Source organism: Pseudophryne corroboree, chromosome 1 (genome assembly GCF_028390025.1).
Source record: "Pseudophryne corroboree isolate aPseCor3 chromosome 1, aPseCor3.hap2, whole genome shotgun sequence".
In the NCBI taxonomy this organism is placed as follows: Eukaryota; Metazoa; Chordata; class Amphibia; order Anura; family Myobatrachidae; genus Pseudophryne; species Pseudophryne corroboree.
The window spans coordinates 382,162,715-382,179,213 of NC_086444.1; the positions used below are offsets into that span (position 1 = coordinate 382,162,715).

Consider the following 16,499-nt stretch of genomic DNA (forward strand, 5'->3'; position numbering starts at 1 on the left):
TTCAGAGGATGGAGGAGCAGCAAAAGGCCATTAAAGCCTATACATCCACCTACGATATCGGCAAATGAGGAGGAATGCACCTGACTCAATCACCGTGAAGAGTGATTTCCGTCTTGTGCAAGGTTCTCCAACCCTTCGAACTTGCCACACGTGAAGTCAGTTCAGACACTGCCAGCTTGAGTCAGGCCATTCCCCTCATCAGGATTTTACAGAAGCAGCTGGTGAAATTAGAGGAGGAGCTAAGACTGAGCAATTCCGCAAAGTATGTGAGACTTGTGGATGGAGCCCTTCATTCGCTTTGCCAGGATTCAAGGGTGGTCAATCTGTTGAAATCAGCGCACTACATTTTGGCCACCATGCTCGATCCTAGGTTTAAAGCCTACGTTGTATCTCTCTTTCCGGCAGACACAAGTGTGCAGAGGTGCAAAGACCTGTTGGTGAGTAAATTGTCAACTCAAGCGGAACGTGACCCGTCAACAGCTCTTCCTTCAATTTCTCCCGCCACTGGGGCCGCAAGAAAAAGGATAAGATTTCCTAGCCCATCCGCTGGCGGTGATGCAGGGCAGTCAGGAGCAAAAGCTGACATCTGGTCCGGAATGAGGGACATGCCAACGATGACTGACATGTCTACTGTCACTACATATGATTCTGTCACCATTGAAAGAATGGTGGAGGATTATATGAGTGACAGCATCCAAGTAGGCATGTCAGACAGTCTGTATGTATTCTGGCAGGAAAAAGAGGCAATTTGAAAGAGTGTTTAGTGCAGCTGGTAACCTTGTCAGCGATCGGCGTAGGAGGTTACTTCCACAAAATGTGGAGAAGATGATGTTCATCAAAATTAATTATAAATACCTCCGGGAAGACCTTTACCAACAATTGCCTCCAGAAAGTACAGAGGGACCTGTGATGGTGGATTCCAGTGGGGACGAATTAATACTCTGTGAGGAGGAGGATGTACACAGTGAAAGGGGTGAGGAATCAGAGGATGAGGTCGACATCTTGCCTCTGTAGAGCCAGTTTGATTGCTTCTTTTTTTGGTGGGGGCCCAAACAAATAAGTCATTTCAGCCACAGTCATGTGGCAGACACTGTTGCTGAAATGATTGGTTTGTTAAAGTGTGCATGTCCTGTTTATACAACATAAGGGTGGGTGGGAGGGCTTAAGGACAATTCCATCTTGCACCTTATTTTCTTCCATCATATGCTGTTTGGGGACTATTTTTTTAAAGTGCCATCCTGTCTGATACTTTCGTATATGTCCAGTGGTACTGCCATTTAATTCCAGTGATTTAGACGTATAATTGCAGTGAGATTGCAGTATAATTGCAGTGATTTTGCAGTATAATTCCAGTGATTTGGACGTATAATTCCAGTGGGAATTGTTTGTGTCGCTTGGCTTAGTCATACAGCTACCTCATTGCACCTCTTCTACATCTTTGAATGAGGTGCTGTTTGGGGACTAGTTTTTGAAAAGTGCAATCCTGTCTGACACTGCAGTGCCACTCCTAGATGGGCCAGGTGTTTGTGCCGCACACTAGTGTCGCTTAACTTAGTCATCCAGCAACCTCGGTGCAACCTTTTGGCCTAAAAACAATATTGTGAGGTGTTCAGAATAGACTGGAAATGAGTGGAAATGAATGTTATTGAGGTTAATAATACCATAGGATCAAAATTACCCCAAAATTCTTTGATTTTAGCCATTTTTATGTTTTGTTTTGTTTTTTAATCATTTAGATCCAAAACCAAAGCACGAAAGGGTGGTTTCGTCAAAACCAAACCAAAACACATAAGTGGAATTAGAACCAAAACACGAAAAGTGCCAGCCGCACATCAGCGGGGTACACTGTGTTCCACAGGGAATACATTGAGGTGTAGAGATGGATCTTGATCCAGGCACCAACAGGTTTAAAGCTTTAGCTGTTCCAAGATGCATTAATGGCCTCCTCTATAACACCGCCTCCAGGTACTGTGAGCTCAGTTTTCAGTTGGTGTCTGCAGAAGCAGATCACTTAACAGGTGGGTTGCACTGGGCAGCCCTGAAAAGGTTTTTCTGACAGAAAATTTCTTCAAAACAGGCTGTCAGCACTGTATGTCATGATGACACTTCAGCACTGCAGCTCCATCACCTCCCAAGCGGCGTCACATACTCCCGCTGGCTCAGTTCCTGGGTACTTGCAGCGGAGATGCTCCGGCTCTAAGCATACAGTCGCAGACGCTCTCCTGGTTCGCGTGGCTGCTACGGGGAGGAGGTAAGAGGGTCCCTCAGGCGGGACCTGCCATTAAATCGCGTTCTGATCGCAGTCTAGGGAGACTGACTGCGACACTGGCGTGGACACTGTGACCGAGCAGGGACCCCACTATATCCACCAGGGCATAGGAGTACAGGTCGGATATACTAATGTCCACTTTTAATAAGACTCCACAGTACCAGGTGGTGAAGTCCAGCATAGGGGAGCCGGCGCTTGACCTGTAGCCCATCCCCCAGCCCAGGGCGCCAGCTACTGCTGGTGTTCCTACCCTGGAGCTGCCTCACACTCTCCCTCACTCCCTGACTGAGACGCTGGGCGCCATTTTCTAAATTAGATGCGACTGGTCTCCGGGACTGCAGGGCAGGGTCTCCTTTGTAAACCCGCCTTTACATCAGCGCCGTGGTTTTACAAGCTCTTAAGTATTCTGCATGTCCTTTTTAAGACAGCGTTAGTTAAGAACAAGTGTACCTGTGATAGAATATATTGTACGAGTATTCTGATATATACATCCGGTCTCAGACCGCGCATTGGTGTGTGTGTGTGTGTGTATGTGTATATGTGTGTGTGTGTATATGTATATATATATATATATCAAATATAGACAGGGGTAAGCGCTGGTTATTGCTTTGAGATATCAATGAACAATAAAAACCACAAATGTGTTTGTAAAATCAAGTGCATAAGAATAAATGCTTAAAAAGTCACTAGGTCCTCCTTCAAATTTTCACGGACCGCTGCTCCCCTTTGATCAATCCGATTCCCACGGATGTAATGTATCTGTTAAAAAAGCATATATAGGGGGCGCTCCATAGTGCATAAAAGTATTTAATAAAAATAGACAGACGTACAGAATAAGATTAAACTCGTACCGCAAGGTAACCAGTGTGGGCTGGTTACCACATGATTTCACAATAATCTCCCGACAAAGGCTGGAACCAGAAGTCACCTAGTCCGTATTGGAATCCTCACCTCGCCGTTAGCTGCTGCCTTTTGAGGGCCGCGAGTAGGAACACATCAGCCGTGGACTTCGAGATTCAACAGCCCCAGCGAGTACATGCGTCAGTTAGCTCCGCCTTAACGCGTTTCGTCATCGACTTCGTCAGAAGGCTGGAGTATCTGACGCTGTGATCATCTTTTATAGATCAAGCCCGTGAAGTTATACATAATTATACATAATTACAATTCATTTTTACTAAATAACGGCATTGGACGCCTTAATCAGATCCCATCCATGTTGGTTATTAGACATTGATCAATAAAAGATTTTTATAAAGAATTACTTATACTCCGATGGTATCTCCAAAGTGACTCCAAGCCGTATTTTAGAGTAACATTCATTTATGGAACTAATGAATGTTACTCCAAAATACGGCTTGGAGGCACTAATTACATCAATCCTAGTAGCCGCATGCTATTTATCCTTAATTAACTATATATATATATATATATATATATATATATATATATATATATATATATATCACTTTGGAGATACCATCGAAGTCCACGGCTGATGTGTTCCTACTCGCGGCCCTCAAAAGGCAGCAGCTAACGGCGAGGTGAGGATTCCAATACGGACTAGGTGACTTCTGGTTCCAGCCTTTGTCGGGAGATTATTGCGGTACGAGTTTAATCTTATTCTGTACGTCTGTCTATTTTTATTAAATACTTTTATGCACTATGGAGCGCCCCCTATATATGCTTTTTTAACAGATATATATATATATGACAAGAATTACTCTCCCACTGCGCTATTTCAAATAAAACACTAAAATTAATTAATTATATGGCTGCCTGTATCCTCTAAGTTCCCTGTTAGGAGGAACTAAATGTGTGAAAATATGAAACGAAATAGAGGAGATGGCGCCAAGGGAGTTATATCAACGCCCTACCTAAAAACGGACCCTTACAGTACTCTCCGGATAAATTACGTCGGATAACAAATACTAACATAAAAATTTATTAAAACAACATATAAACCCGACACAAATGTTCATAAGTATACAGAGTTGATACATTTACATTTGTCGCACAATTTGAACAATCAGTTTGTAGTGATGAGGAAAAAGCGTAGATATATCACTACGATTTCCTCCTTCTCCTTATTGTAGATTCGGAGGTAACATCAGATAATAGATAGATAAATAACCCAACGCGTTTCGTCTTGTTCCAAGACTTCATCAGGGGTAAAATCTCTTCATTTCAGAACATATTGTCAGCACATAAAAGGTCATTCAAAGATGTATGAACAACGTTTCAATATTTCAATGGGACTTGATTGATACAGCGAGGACCATACCTCATATATCATCAGCTTGAGTCTGACATTCAGATATTCGAATATGGGGAAGATTCATATGTGTATAGAATCTAACTGGTTCGCAAGCATAAGGAACCTCGTCGGTCAGCAGCTTGAACCTGACACTCAGAGACTCAGGAGTAAAGGCAATTCAAATGGGTATAATGTCTAACCAATTTAGAACACGTGGTAGACCCTCCAGTGGTGCAGTGCTGACAGCCAAGTCTCTGTATAATGATTATACAGAGACTTGGCTGTCAGCACTGCACCACTGGAGGGTCTACCACGTGTTCTAAATTGGTTAGACATTATACCCATTTGAATTGCTTTACTCCTGAGTCTCTGAGTGTCAGGTTCAAGCTGCTGACCGACGAGGTTCCTTATGCTTGCGAACCAGTTAGATTCTATACACATATGAATCTTCCCCATATTCGAATATCTGAATGTCAGACTCAAGCTGATGATATATGAGGTATGGTCCTCGCTGTATCAATCAAGTCCCATTGAAATATTGAAACGTTGTTCATGCATCTTTGAATGACCTTTTATGTGCTGACAATATGTTCTGAAATGAAGAGATTTTACCCCTGATGAAGTCTTGGAACAAGACTAAACGCGTTGGGTTATTGATCTATCTATTATCTGATGTTACCTCCGAATCTACAATAAGGAGAAGGAGGAAATCGTAGTGATATATCTACGCTTTTTCCTCATCACTACAACTGATTGTTCAAATTGTGCGACAAATGTAAATGTATCAACTCTGTATACTTATGAACATTTGTGTCGGGTTTATATGTTGTTTTAATAAAATTTTTATGTTAGTATTTGTTATCTGACGTAATTTATCCGGAGAGTACTGTAAGGGTCCGTTTTTAGGTAGGGCGTTGATATAACTCCCTTGGCGCCATCTCCTCTATTTCGTTTCATATATATATATATATATATATATATATATATATATATATATATATATATATATATATATATATATATATATATATATATATATATATATATATATATATAATGGAGTAACATCCAACAATTGTTTCGGGCCTCCGCCCGTCGTCCCCGAAACAATTGTTGGATGTTACTCCATTAAATTTACTACTGGTTGAAAAGTCTCCTGAGTGCCTCCAGATTCTCTTCATTATTTCTGGATGTTTCATCTCATGGAGGGCACCGGAGCAGATGTCATACCAGCAAGGGGAGTGCCGGCTGCTTTGACGCTATATATATATATATATATATATATATATATATATATATATATATATATATATATATATATATATATATATATATATATATATATATATATATATATATATTATATATATATATATATATTATATATATATATATATATATATTATATAAAAAATTGTATGTGTGTTCATGTAATAATCCAATGCAATTTTATTGTCCTGAAAATAGTTATCTGCATTGCAAATGTGACTGTGTGCCTGTATCTTCTATGTGATTTCACTGCGGTGTATCCCAGATATATCTATCACTGTATACTGTACCATAGGGGACTAGGTGAGTCTGGGTCAATATATAGTGCGTCACAGTATTTACCTATTACGTGTATTCTACTGTGTACTCAGTCACATAATACCGGATTTATTCACAGGTGTTGTGTACTGGGTACTCAGTCACATGCTAACGGATTTAGTCGCAGGTATTGTACTCTGTCTGGCTTCATCGTACTAAACCATTTTCTGTTGCATTTGTGTATAATGTTTAACATGTAGGGCAGTAAATCTAGGGACGCTCCTGTATCCTGCAGAGCATGTGCAACGGATTTACCTGAGGGCGAAGTTTTGTGTGATGGTCTGTGCACTATATCTCATACATCTCCCAGTTAGTCCGCAGCTCCTGTAATCAATCTGGAGCCAACGTGGGCTGCGTTCTCAAACCTACTGGGTACTCTAGTTGAACGCTTTATGCCCCCTGTGGGACCACCTGTAACATTAGTCACTGATGTCCCCATAGTTACTCCTCTTTGGGCGGGAAAATTTTACCTCACGGGTTGTAGTGTATGACTCATTTCTTGGTCAGGCTAAACCCTATTCCAGGTCACTCTTGTGTGTCTACGTCATCTAAGCGGGCTGCTTCTTCCTCCCTATCCAATAATCTCTCTGATATTTTATCTGAAGAGAGGGGGATCATGCTGTCCTGTCAGTCCCTATATTAGGTGTTTCTGACAAGGATTTTTCATTGCTAAGTGATACCATTGCCCTTGTGGTTACTGGGAAACAAATCCTACAAATCACTGATAAGAGGACTCCCCTACTGTGGTTAAACAACTGATATGTTTACACATCAGAGGGTAAATAAAACTCTGTTACCACAATCTGACCATTAAGTGTACATCAGGCAAGACCCCAGGTCTAATCCAGGGAAGACATTCCCCCTGTCTACAGCGGGCATTAGCTCGATATTCGCCCCCTGCAGAGTTATATAACATGTAGGTAATTCACTGCTAGTGAACTTGTAGGAACTGACAGATAAGCGTGTGGAGGGATGCCTGAAGTGTATTACTCCCTTACGGGTGTTGTACATAGACCACAATTGCGTCCTCTTGGGGCTGCAAAATAGATTGATGACTGGATCAGGCATTAGAGGAAGAGCTGCCCGAGGATATCTGACAATGCCAGACATTCCCTGTCTCACAATACCACTGCCACCTTTTTCTACACCAGGAGGGTGTCCACTGAGGCGGGTGTGTTGGCTGCCAAGGTGTCAAATAAGTCTGTCCTGGTGGACCTGGACTCCAAAAGTCCTTGGCGGTATTCCCCTTTACTGGGGACATCTTATTTGCAGAAGACCTAATTAAAAATTGGGTCTGAATCTGCGGCTACTATGACTGCCTATATCCCAAATGCTACTACTTCTGCACAGAAGGCATAAGGTACCACTTTTCCCTGCTTTCGACCTTAAGGGAAAGCGAAGGTCAGGCATACCCGAGATTGTCTTGTGCTCCCAACAACCACTAAGCCCAAGGCCTAACTATCCTAGGCTTCTCGTCAGCCTGCTTCTCCTGACAAGCCTGCCGCATGACAGGACAGGCCTCCGCCTGGGTGATCCCAGGGTGGGGGGCCGACTTCTACGATTCATCCAGGTCTGGGTAATGACCACTTCATACGCATGGGTGCGAGAAGTTGTCTCTCACGGGTACGCAGTCTCTTTCAAGAGACGTCTCCCTCGCCAGTTCTGCACAACCGTTATCCCTTTGGATCCGTTAAAGGCGCAATCTCTACAGATGGTTATGCATTCCCTCCTGGGTACAGGAGTGGTAGTGCCAGTAACTCTGTACAAGAGTGGCAGAGGATACTACTCGACCCTGTTTCTAGTCCCGAAACCTGATGAGTCTTTCCGGCCTATTCTCAACCTCAAATCACTGAACAAGTTTGAGAGTGTCTAAGTTCCGTATGGAAACACTGCGCTCAATTGTACTGGCCATGGAACCCGGAGATTGTATGGTATCCCTGGATATTCAGGATGCTTACCTGCATATGCCTATTGCCATATCGCATCAGAAATATCTGCGGTTTGCTATTGGCAACCTTCACTATCAATTCCAGGCTCTGCTGTTTGGACTGGCCATGGTCCCTCAGATCTTCACCAAGATTTTGGCTGTGATGATGGCTCATCTCCGTTGCCAGGGAGTCAGGATCCTGCCGTATCTGGACGATTTGCTGATTCTGGCAAGCTCCCACGATATCCTCCCTCTGTCATCTACAACTGATGGTAAACTTCCTACAAGCCCACGGGTGGCTCATCAACTAGAAGAAGTCCTCGCTAGTCCCTGCTCGGAGCATGGTGCACCTGGGGGCACTACCGGACACGCACAGTCAACGGCTGTTTCTGTCTCCAGAGAAGGTCCTGAAACTTCAGGACAGAATCACATACTTCCTTTCTCGCCCAAGAGTGTCGATACACTCGGCGATGCAAGGTCAGGTCTCACATGATCTCCTTGACTTCAGAGGTTCGTCTGTCGCTGACCTGGTGGCTACAGGACCAGCAGTTGAGCAGGGGCCGTCCCTTCTGCATCCCCAATTGGGTACTACTGACTACGGACGCCAGTCTGAGGGGTTGGGGCGCGGTGTTGGAGCAACACTCTTTCCAGGGTCGGTGGACCATGGAGGAATCACTCCTCCCGATAAACATTCTGGAATTGCGGGCAGTGTTCAATGCTTTGTCTCTCACCATGCCTCTGATACAGAACAGGCCTGTTCAAGTACGGTCAGACAATGCCACCACGGTGGCGTACATAAACCATCAAGGCAGCACTCGAAGCCACATGGCAATGATGGAAGGGTCAAAAATCCATTGTTCGGCGGAACGCCTTCTGCCGGCAATATTGGCAGTGTTCATTCCAGGAGTCCTCAACTGGGAAGGTGAGGAAGGGGAATAATACCACAAAATGTCACTAATAAATTTGCCCTGCGGGGCTTTTTTTCACATATACTGCTTGTAATAGTCTCTGAGTGCCGCCCGTACAAGCACAATATACACAGATGCAGAACTGCAGGGAGGGCACCGGAGCAAGGTGTACGTAAGTCCGGAGTGCCAGGGACCTTTTTTGGAATTATATATATATATATATAATCTGTTTGTTTGTTTTGTTTTGCTTTTATGTTTTTCCAAGTTCTCTCCTACATCAAACTATTTAGCCTCCAGATTCAGATAAAAAGTAAGAGAGAATGCCTTAGGATGTATTCTAACATGTAATAAGCATAATGGCTCCTGCAGATGTAGCTATATAGTTTCAGAACATGTACAGTATGCATTATAGTATGAAACAAAGCATGAAAATAGTACACACAGAGCTGACAACACCTTTGTATACTGTATGTTGTAACGTACAGTAAAACATGTTTGATTTCTCTGATCCCCCGGCTTCGGCAGGACGTGGAATTTCCCCATTACTGTACTGCAGGTAAAATACTATGATATATGCTTAATTTGTGTATTTGGCACTTGGAGAAAATACTCTAACAGTAATATCCCAAACCAATTAAATGAAACTAAATGCACTACGTTAATATAATCACTTTCTACCTCAGTTCTAGACTTACAAATGTCATCCATCCTTGCCATAATGGTTACTAAATAAATTGTACAAATAAATGACCTAAAAGAATAAATACTGAAGTAGCCATGCTTGGTGGTGGGCTGCAGACTCAGACAGGACAGACCTCCCACCCCTTCCCTTCTGCCTTTAGATTCCTCTGGCTGCTCAGTTTCCTTGATATGAATTATTAAAATTTCAGCAAGAATAAGTTCTACATACTTTTTGAAGCATGTTGCTGTACTATGTAAGCTGACTGAGATGTCTTTTTGCTTTTAGTACTGTGGATTTGCTGGACTGGAACAGTTTGATTGACAGCAGAACCAAGCTCTCCAAGCTTCTCTTGGTGCCAAATCTGCAGGTATTTTTATCATCCAATTTCCTTTTATGTGTAAAGTGCCATCATATACAGCAATGTTGTGAAGTGTAACGATATTACTTAAAATACAGCAGCAGCTGAAGTAAACCGAGCTAACATCCTAATAAGGGAAGTAGGGATGAATGCAGCAGAAAAAGTGTATGATTAATCAATGGAGAACAGCAGATTTACACAGCGTTGTATAATCGTCATGGGCTTTGAGTGTTGTATGGATCATCGGACATGGGGTTATTTTAGAGATGGACGCAGATCATTACATCCGCAGCAAGATCTGCATCTATCTCCTCCCGTGCTGGGGGCCGCCCAGTACAGGGCAAGGCCGCCTAGCATATATTGCGCCACCTCACTGTGCGTTCGCAATTGGATCTGTTTTAAGGTTGATCCCTGCCTGGCTGCTCTGTCCGCGGTCATTCTTTTTATTGGAGCGGTTACCTGTAATGTCAAGCAGCACCCTGAAAACACTCAACACGCCCCCGTTTCGTCCGCCACGCCCCTGCAATGCCACCCCCGAACACCCGCTGCTGTCAAGGAGAAGGGTTGCGCACTGCGGCTGGTGCATGTGTGCAGACCAGATGGACGCAGCCGCTGTGTACATCTGAATAGACCCCATGATTTTTAACTAGGTACAGAAAGTAGGTGTTTTTTGGGATTGCACCAGAGGATATACAAGATTGGGGAGTGAATGAAGAGAAATGAGGTGTGTGTTTTGTGTGGAGAATTAGACTTGAAGATAAAAGTATGTAAGAAAATAGGATTTTAATACCTACCGGTAAATCCTTTTCTCTTAGTCCGTAGAGGATGCTGGGGACGCTTCAAGAACCATTGGGTATAGATGGGATCCGCAGGAGACATGGGCACTTTAAGACTTTGAATGGGTGTGAACTGGCTCCTCCCTCTATGCCCCTCTTCCAGACTCCAGTTATAGGAACTGTGCCCAGGGAGACGGACATTTCGAGGAAAAGGATTTATTGTTAAGCTAAGGGTGAGATACATACCAGCTCACACCACCAAACACGCCGTACAACCTGGCAATTAACAGAATTCCAGTCAACGGCATGAACAAAGTCAGCAACAGGCTGACCATAACCAAAACACAACCTTTGTGTAACTCAAGAAATAACTATTAAACAAGTACTGCAGATAGAGTCCACACTGGGACGGGCGCCCAGCATCCTCTACGGACTAAGAGAAAAGGATTTACCGGTAGGTATTAAAATCCTATTTTCTCATACGTCCTAGAAGATGCTGGGGACGCTTCAAGAACCATGGGGTTTATACCAAAGCTCCAGAATGGGCGGGAGAGTGCGGATGACTCTGCAGCACCGATTGACCAAACATGAGGTCCTCCTCAGCCAGGGTATCAAACTTGTAGAGCTTAGCAAAAGTGTTTGAACCCGACCAAGTAGCCGCTCGGCAAAGCTGTAACGCCGAGAACCCTCGGGCAGCCGCCCAAGATGAGCCCACCTTTCTCGTAGAATGGGCCTTCACCGAATACGGTAACGGCAATCCCGCCGTAGAATGAGCATGCTGAATCGTATTACAGATCCAGCGTGCAATAGTCTGCTTGGAAGCAGGAGCCCCAATCTTGTTGGACAGGACAAACAGAGACAGGACAAACAGAGCCTCCGTTTTCCTAATCTGAGCCGTTCTGGCGACATACATCTTCAAAGCTCTGACCGCATCGAGAGACTTCGATTCCACCAAGGCTTCAGTAGCCACTGGCACCACAATAGGTTAGTTCATGTGAAACGTTGAAACCACTTTTGGTAGAAATTGCTGACGAGTTCTCAACTCCGCTCTATCTACATGGAAAATCAAATATGGGCTCTTGTGAGACAAAGCCGCTAATTCAGACGCCCGCCATGCGGATGCCAAGGCCAACAGCATGATCACTTTCCAAGTGAGGAATTTTAGCTCAACCTTATGTAAAGGTTCAAACCAATGAGATTGCAGGAACTGCAAAACCACGTTAAGATCCCATGGTGCCACTGGGGGCACAAAAGGAGGATGAATGCGTAGCACTACTTTCACGAAGGTCTGAACTTCTGGAAGGGAGGCCAATTCTTTCTGAAAGAAAATTGATAAGGCCGAAAATTGTACTTTAATGGAGCCTAACCTTAGGCCCGCATCCACACCTGCTTGCAAAAAATGGAGAAAACGCCCCAGCTGAAATTCTTCCGTAGGAGCCTTCTTGGATTCACACCAAGATACGTATTTTCTCCAAATACGGTGGTAATGCCTCGCCGTTACTTTTCTAACCTGAAGTAGTGTGGGAATGACTTCACTGGGATACCCTTTCGGGCTAGGATTTGGCGCATAACCGCCATGCAGTCATACGCAGCCACGGTAAGTCTTGATAAACGCACGGTCCTTGCTGTAACAGGTCCTCTCGTAGAGGAAGAGGCCAGGGATTTCCTATGAGTAATTCCTGAAGATCCGGATACCAGGCCCTCCTTGGCCAGTCTGGAACAATGAGTATCGCCTGGACCTTTGTTCTTCTTATGATCTTTATCACCTTTGAAATGAGTGGAAGTGGAGGGAACACATAGACCGACTGAAACACCCACGGTGTCACTAGGGCGTCCACCGCTATTGCTTGAGGGTCCCTTGACCTGGAACAATATCTATGAAGTTTCTTGTTGAGGCGAGACGCCATCATGTCTATTTGAGGAATTCCCCAACGACTTGAAAGTTCTGCAAAGACCTCTTGATGAAGACCCCACTCTCCTGGATGGAGATCGTGTCTGTTGAGGAAGTCTGCTTCCCAATTGTCCACACCTGGAATGAAGACTGCTGACCGAGCGCTTGCATGTCTTTCCGCCCAGCGAAGAACTTTTGTGGCCTCCGCCATTGCCGCTCTGCTCTTTGTTCCGCCCTGGCGGTTTACGTACGCCACTGCTGTTATGTTGTCCGACTGAATCAAGACGGGCAGACCGCGAAGAAGATGTTCCGCTTGCAGAAGGCCGTTGTAAATGGCCCTTAATTCCAGAATGTTTATGTGCAGACAAGCTTCCTGGCTTTACCATTTTCCCTGGAAATTTTTCCCCTGTGTGACTGCTCCCCAGCCTCAGAGACTTGCATCCGTGGTCACCAGGATCCAATCCTGGATCCCGAACCTGCGTCCCTCTATGAGGTGAGAACTGTGCAGCCACCACATGAGAGAGATTCTTGTCCTGGAAGATAGGATTATTTTCCGGTGCATGTGCAGGTGAGACCCGGACCACTTGTCCAACAGGTCCCACTGAAACACCCTGGCATGGAACCTGCCAAACTGAATGGCCTCGTAGGCCGCCACCATCTTCACCAGCAACCGAGTGCATTGATTAATCGACACTCTTGCCGGTTTCAGAATCCGTTTGACCATGTTCTGGATTTCCAGAGCCTTTTTCACTGGAAGAAAGACTCTCTGTAATTCTGTGTAGTCGGATCCAGCTGTGATTTTGGCAAGTTTAGGAGCCAACCATGTTGTTGCAGAATTGCCAGGGAGAACATAACGTTTTTCAGTAATTGCTCCTTGGATCTCGCCTTTATCAGGAGATCGTCCAAGTACGGGATAATTGTGATTTCTTGCTTGCGCAGGAGAACCATCATTTCCGCCATTACTTTGGTGAAAATCCTCGGAGCCGTGGACAGACCAAACTGCAACGTCTGAAATTGGTAATGACAATCCTGAGCAGCAAACCTCAGGTAAGCCTGATGAGGAGGATATATGGGGATGTGTAAGTAGGCATCCTTTATGTCGACCGACACCATAAAATCCCCCTCCTCCGGTCTGGAGATCACTGCTCGGAGAGATTCCATCTTGAATTTGAATTTTTTTAGATAGAAATTGAGGGATTTTAGGTTGAGGAGCCCCAGCGTCATACGGTGGATTTGGCAGAAGCCGGGGAGGACTTCTGCTCTTGGGAACCTGCCACAGCCGGTGACCTTTTTCCCCTTCCTCTTCCTCTAGTAGCAAGGAAGGAAGACCCTCGTCCTTTTTTTGTATTTATTGGGCCGCAAGGACTGCATCTGATAGTGGGGCGTTTTCTTTTGTTGTGCAGGGACATAAGGTAGAAATGATGACTTACCCGAGGTAGCCGTAGATACCAGGTCAGCGAGGCCGTCACCAAACAAGACACCACCTTTATACGGCAGAGACTCCATAGCCTTCTTAGAGTCAGCATCAGCATTCCATTGATGAATCCACAATGCCCTCCTAGCCGAGACTGCCATGGCATTGGCCCTTGATCCCAAAAGGCCAATATCTCTCGCAGCTTCCTTTTAGGTAGGCTGCAGCGTCCCTGATATAACCCAGTGTCAAAAGAATGCTATCCCTATCCAGGGAATCTATATCAGATGACAAGTTATCTGCCCACTTTTCAATAGCGCTACTCACCCATGCCGAAGCAACGGCAGGTCTGAGCAGCGTACCCGTAGTGAAATAAATGGATTTCAATGTATTCTCCTGCTTACGATCCGCAGGATCCTTTAGGGCTGCGTGTCAGGAGACGGAAGCGCCACCTTTTTGGACAGACGCGATAGAGCTTTGTCCACAGTGGGGGTTGACTCCCACCTTTCCCTGTCCCCAGAGGTGAACGGATATGCTACCGGAATTCTCTTGGGAATCTGCAACTTTTTGTCAGGATTTTCCCAAGCCTTTTCAAAAAGAGTGTTCAGTTCATGAGAGGGAGGAAATGTTACCTCAGGCTTCTTTCCTTTAAACATACAGACCCTTGTGTCAGGAACAGCAGGGTCTTCCATGATATGTAATACGTCTTTCATCACCACAATCATGTACTGAATGCCCTTAGCCAGTTTAGGATTCAATCTGGCATCACTATAGTCGACACTGGAGTCAGAGTCCGTTTCGGTATTTGTATCCGCTATCTGGGTAAATGAACGCTTCTGTGACCCCGAGGGGGTCTGGACTTGTGACAATGCATCCTCCATGGATTGTCTCCACGATTTATCTAATCTCTTATTCAAAAGAGCCACATTTGCATTCAAAACACTCAAAACATTTACCCAATCAGCAGTCGGCGGTTCCGACAGGATCACTCCCACAGTCTTTTCTGTCCCCACTCCAGCTTCCTCCTGGGAAGAGCACTCGGCCTCCAGACATGGCGACACACGCGTACCGACACCCACAACTACACTGGGGCTATAGGGGAAAGACCCACAGCAAAGCCTGTTAGAGAAACACAGAGGGAGTTTTGCCAGCTCACAACCCAGCGCCTATCCCGGTTCTGAAACGTTTAATATAATGCCTCAGACCTGTTAGCGCTTTTAATATTTCTAAAACAGCGCCGAATTACTGTACCCCCCCACCCCGTTTTGCACTTTATACCGCTTTTGCAGTCCATTAGTGAGGTTTTATGCTGCCCAGGGCGCCCCCCTTGCACCCTGCACCCTGTAGTGCCGCTGAGTGTGTGGGAGTATGGCGGACAGCGCGGCCGCTGCGCGGTACCTCAAAGCCGTCACTGAAGTTTTCTGATCTTCTTCTACTACCCGTCTTCTGACTTCTGGCTCTGCAAGGGGGGTGACGGCGCGGCTCCAGGAACGAGCATCTAGGCATACCTAGCGATCAGACCGTCTGGAGCTAATGGTGTCCAGTTGCCTAAGAAGCAGAGCCTTGAAACTCACAGAAGTAGGTCTGCTTCTCTCCCCTCAGTCCCACGAAGCAGGGAGCCTGTTGCCAGCAGGTCTCCCTGAAAATAAAAAACCTAACATAAAGTCTTTTTCAGAGAAACTCAGGAGAGCTCCTCAGTGTGCATCCAGTCTCACTGGGCACATAATCTAACTGGAGTCTGGAGAAGGGGCATAGAGAGAGGAGCCAGTTCACACCCATTCAAAGTCTTAAAGTGCCCATGTCTCCTGCGGATCCTGTCTATACCCCATGGTTCTTGAAGCGTCCCCAGCATCCTCTAGGACATGAGAAATGGGATTTACACTCATCAGGTTAGGGAACAGGTTAGTAAAGCTATGGAGGGCATTGCAGGCCATTGATGCTGCACAGGGTGATGTTTGCAGTGGAAAGTGGTGTTCAGGGAATATGGGAGTCTTTGGTACTGTAGTAGAAGGAACACCGGTAAGGAGATGATGAGGGATGAGGAAAAGGATAGAGGCAGACACACAATTGTGAGGTCTTTGAAGATTAAAGCTTTGCAGAACTGCAGCCTGCCAAAAACAATGACTGGTAGTGAGATTAGTTTCTGCATTCAGAATGAATTCAATAATAGTTTCAAACAAATGTGTTGGACCCGTTTACATCTCCTTTCCTAAATCCCAGGCCTTTATATTGCTGTATCTTTCATCATCCACATAACAGGTTCCTGCCCCCTCACCTTGCAGATTCACAAATCAAATTAGAATTCAACTACGTGACAGTTTGCCTGCTATGCTTCCCCTGCTAAGTCATGCGCAACTGTTATTTCATGTTTATTAAAAGACCCGTTCTTCATCAACTCTGAGCTGCTATAGGAATAAAGTATGTTTGCAAAATGGA

General features: G+C 45.1%; 1 protein-coding gene across 1 annotated transcript in view; it reads left to right on the top strand.

The window, feature by feature from the left end:
* Positions 1–16,499, top strand: part of PRODH (proline dehydrogenase 1) — a 231,562-nt gene that overhangs the window by 184,818 nt on the left and 30,245 nt on the right. Inside the window, exon 8 of the mRNA XM_063913160.1 lies at positions 9,913–9,994. Within this exon, the coding sequence (XP_063769230.1) occupies positions 9,913–9,994 (82 nt within the window). The remainder of the gene's footprint in view (positions 1–9,912; positions 9,995–16,499) is intronic.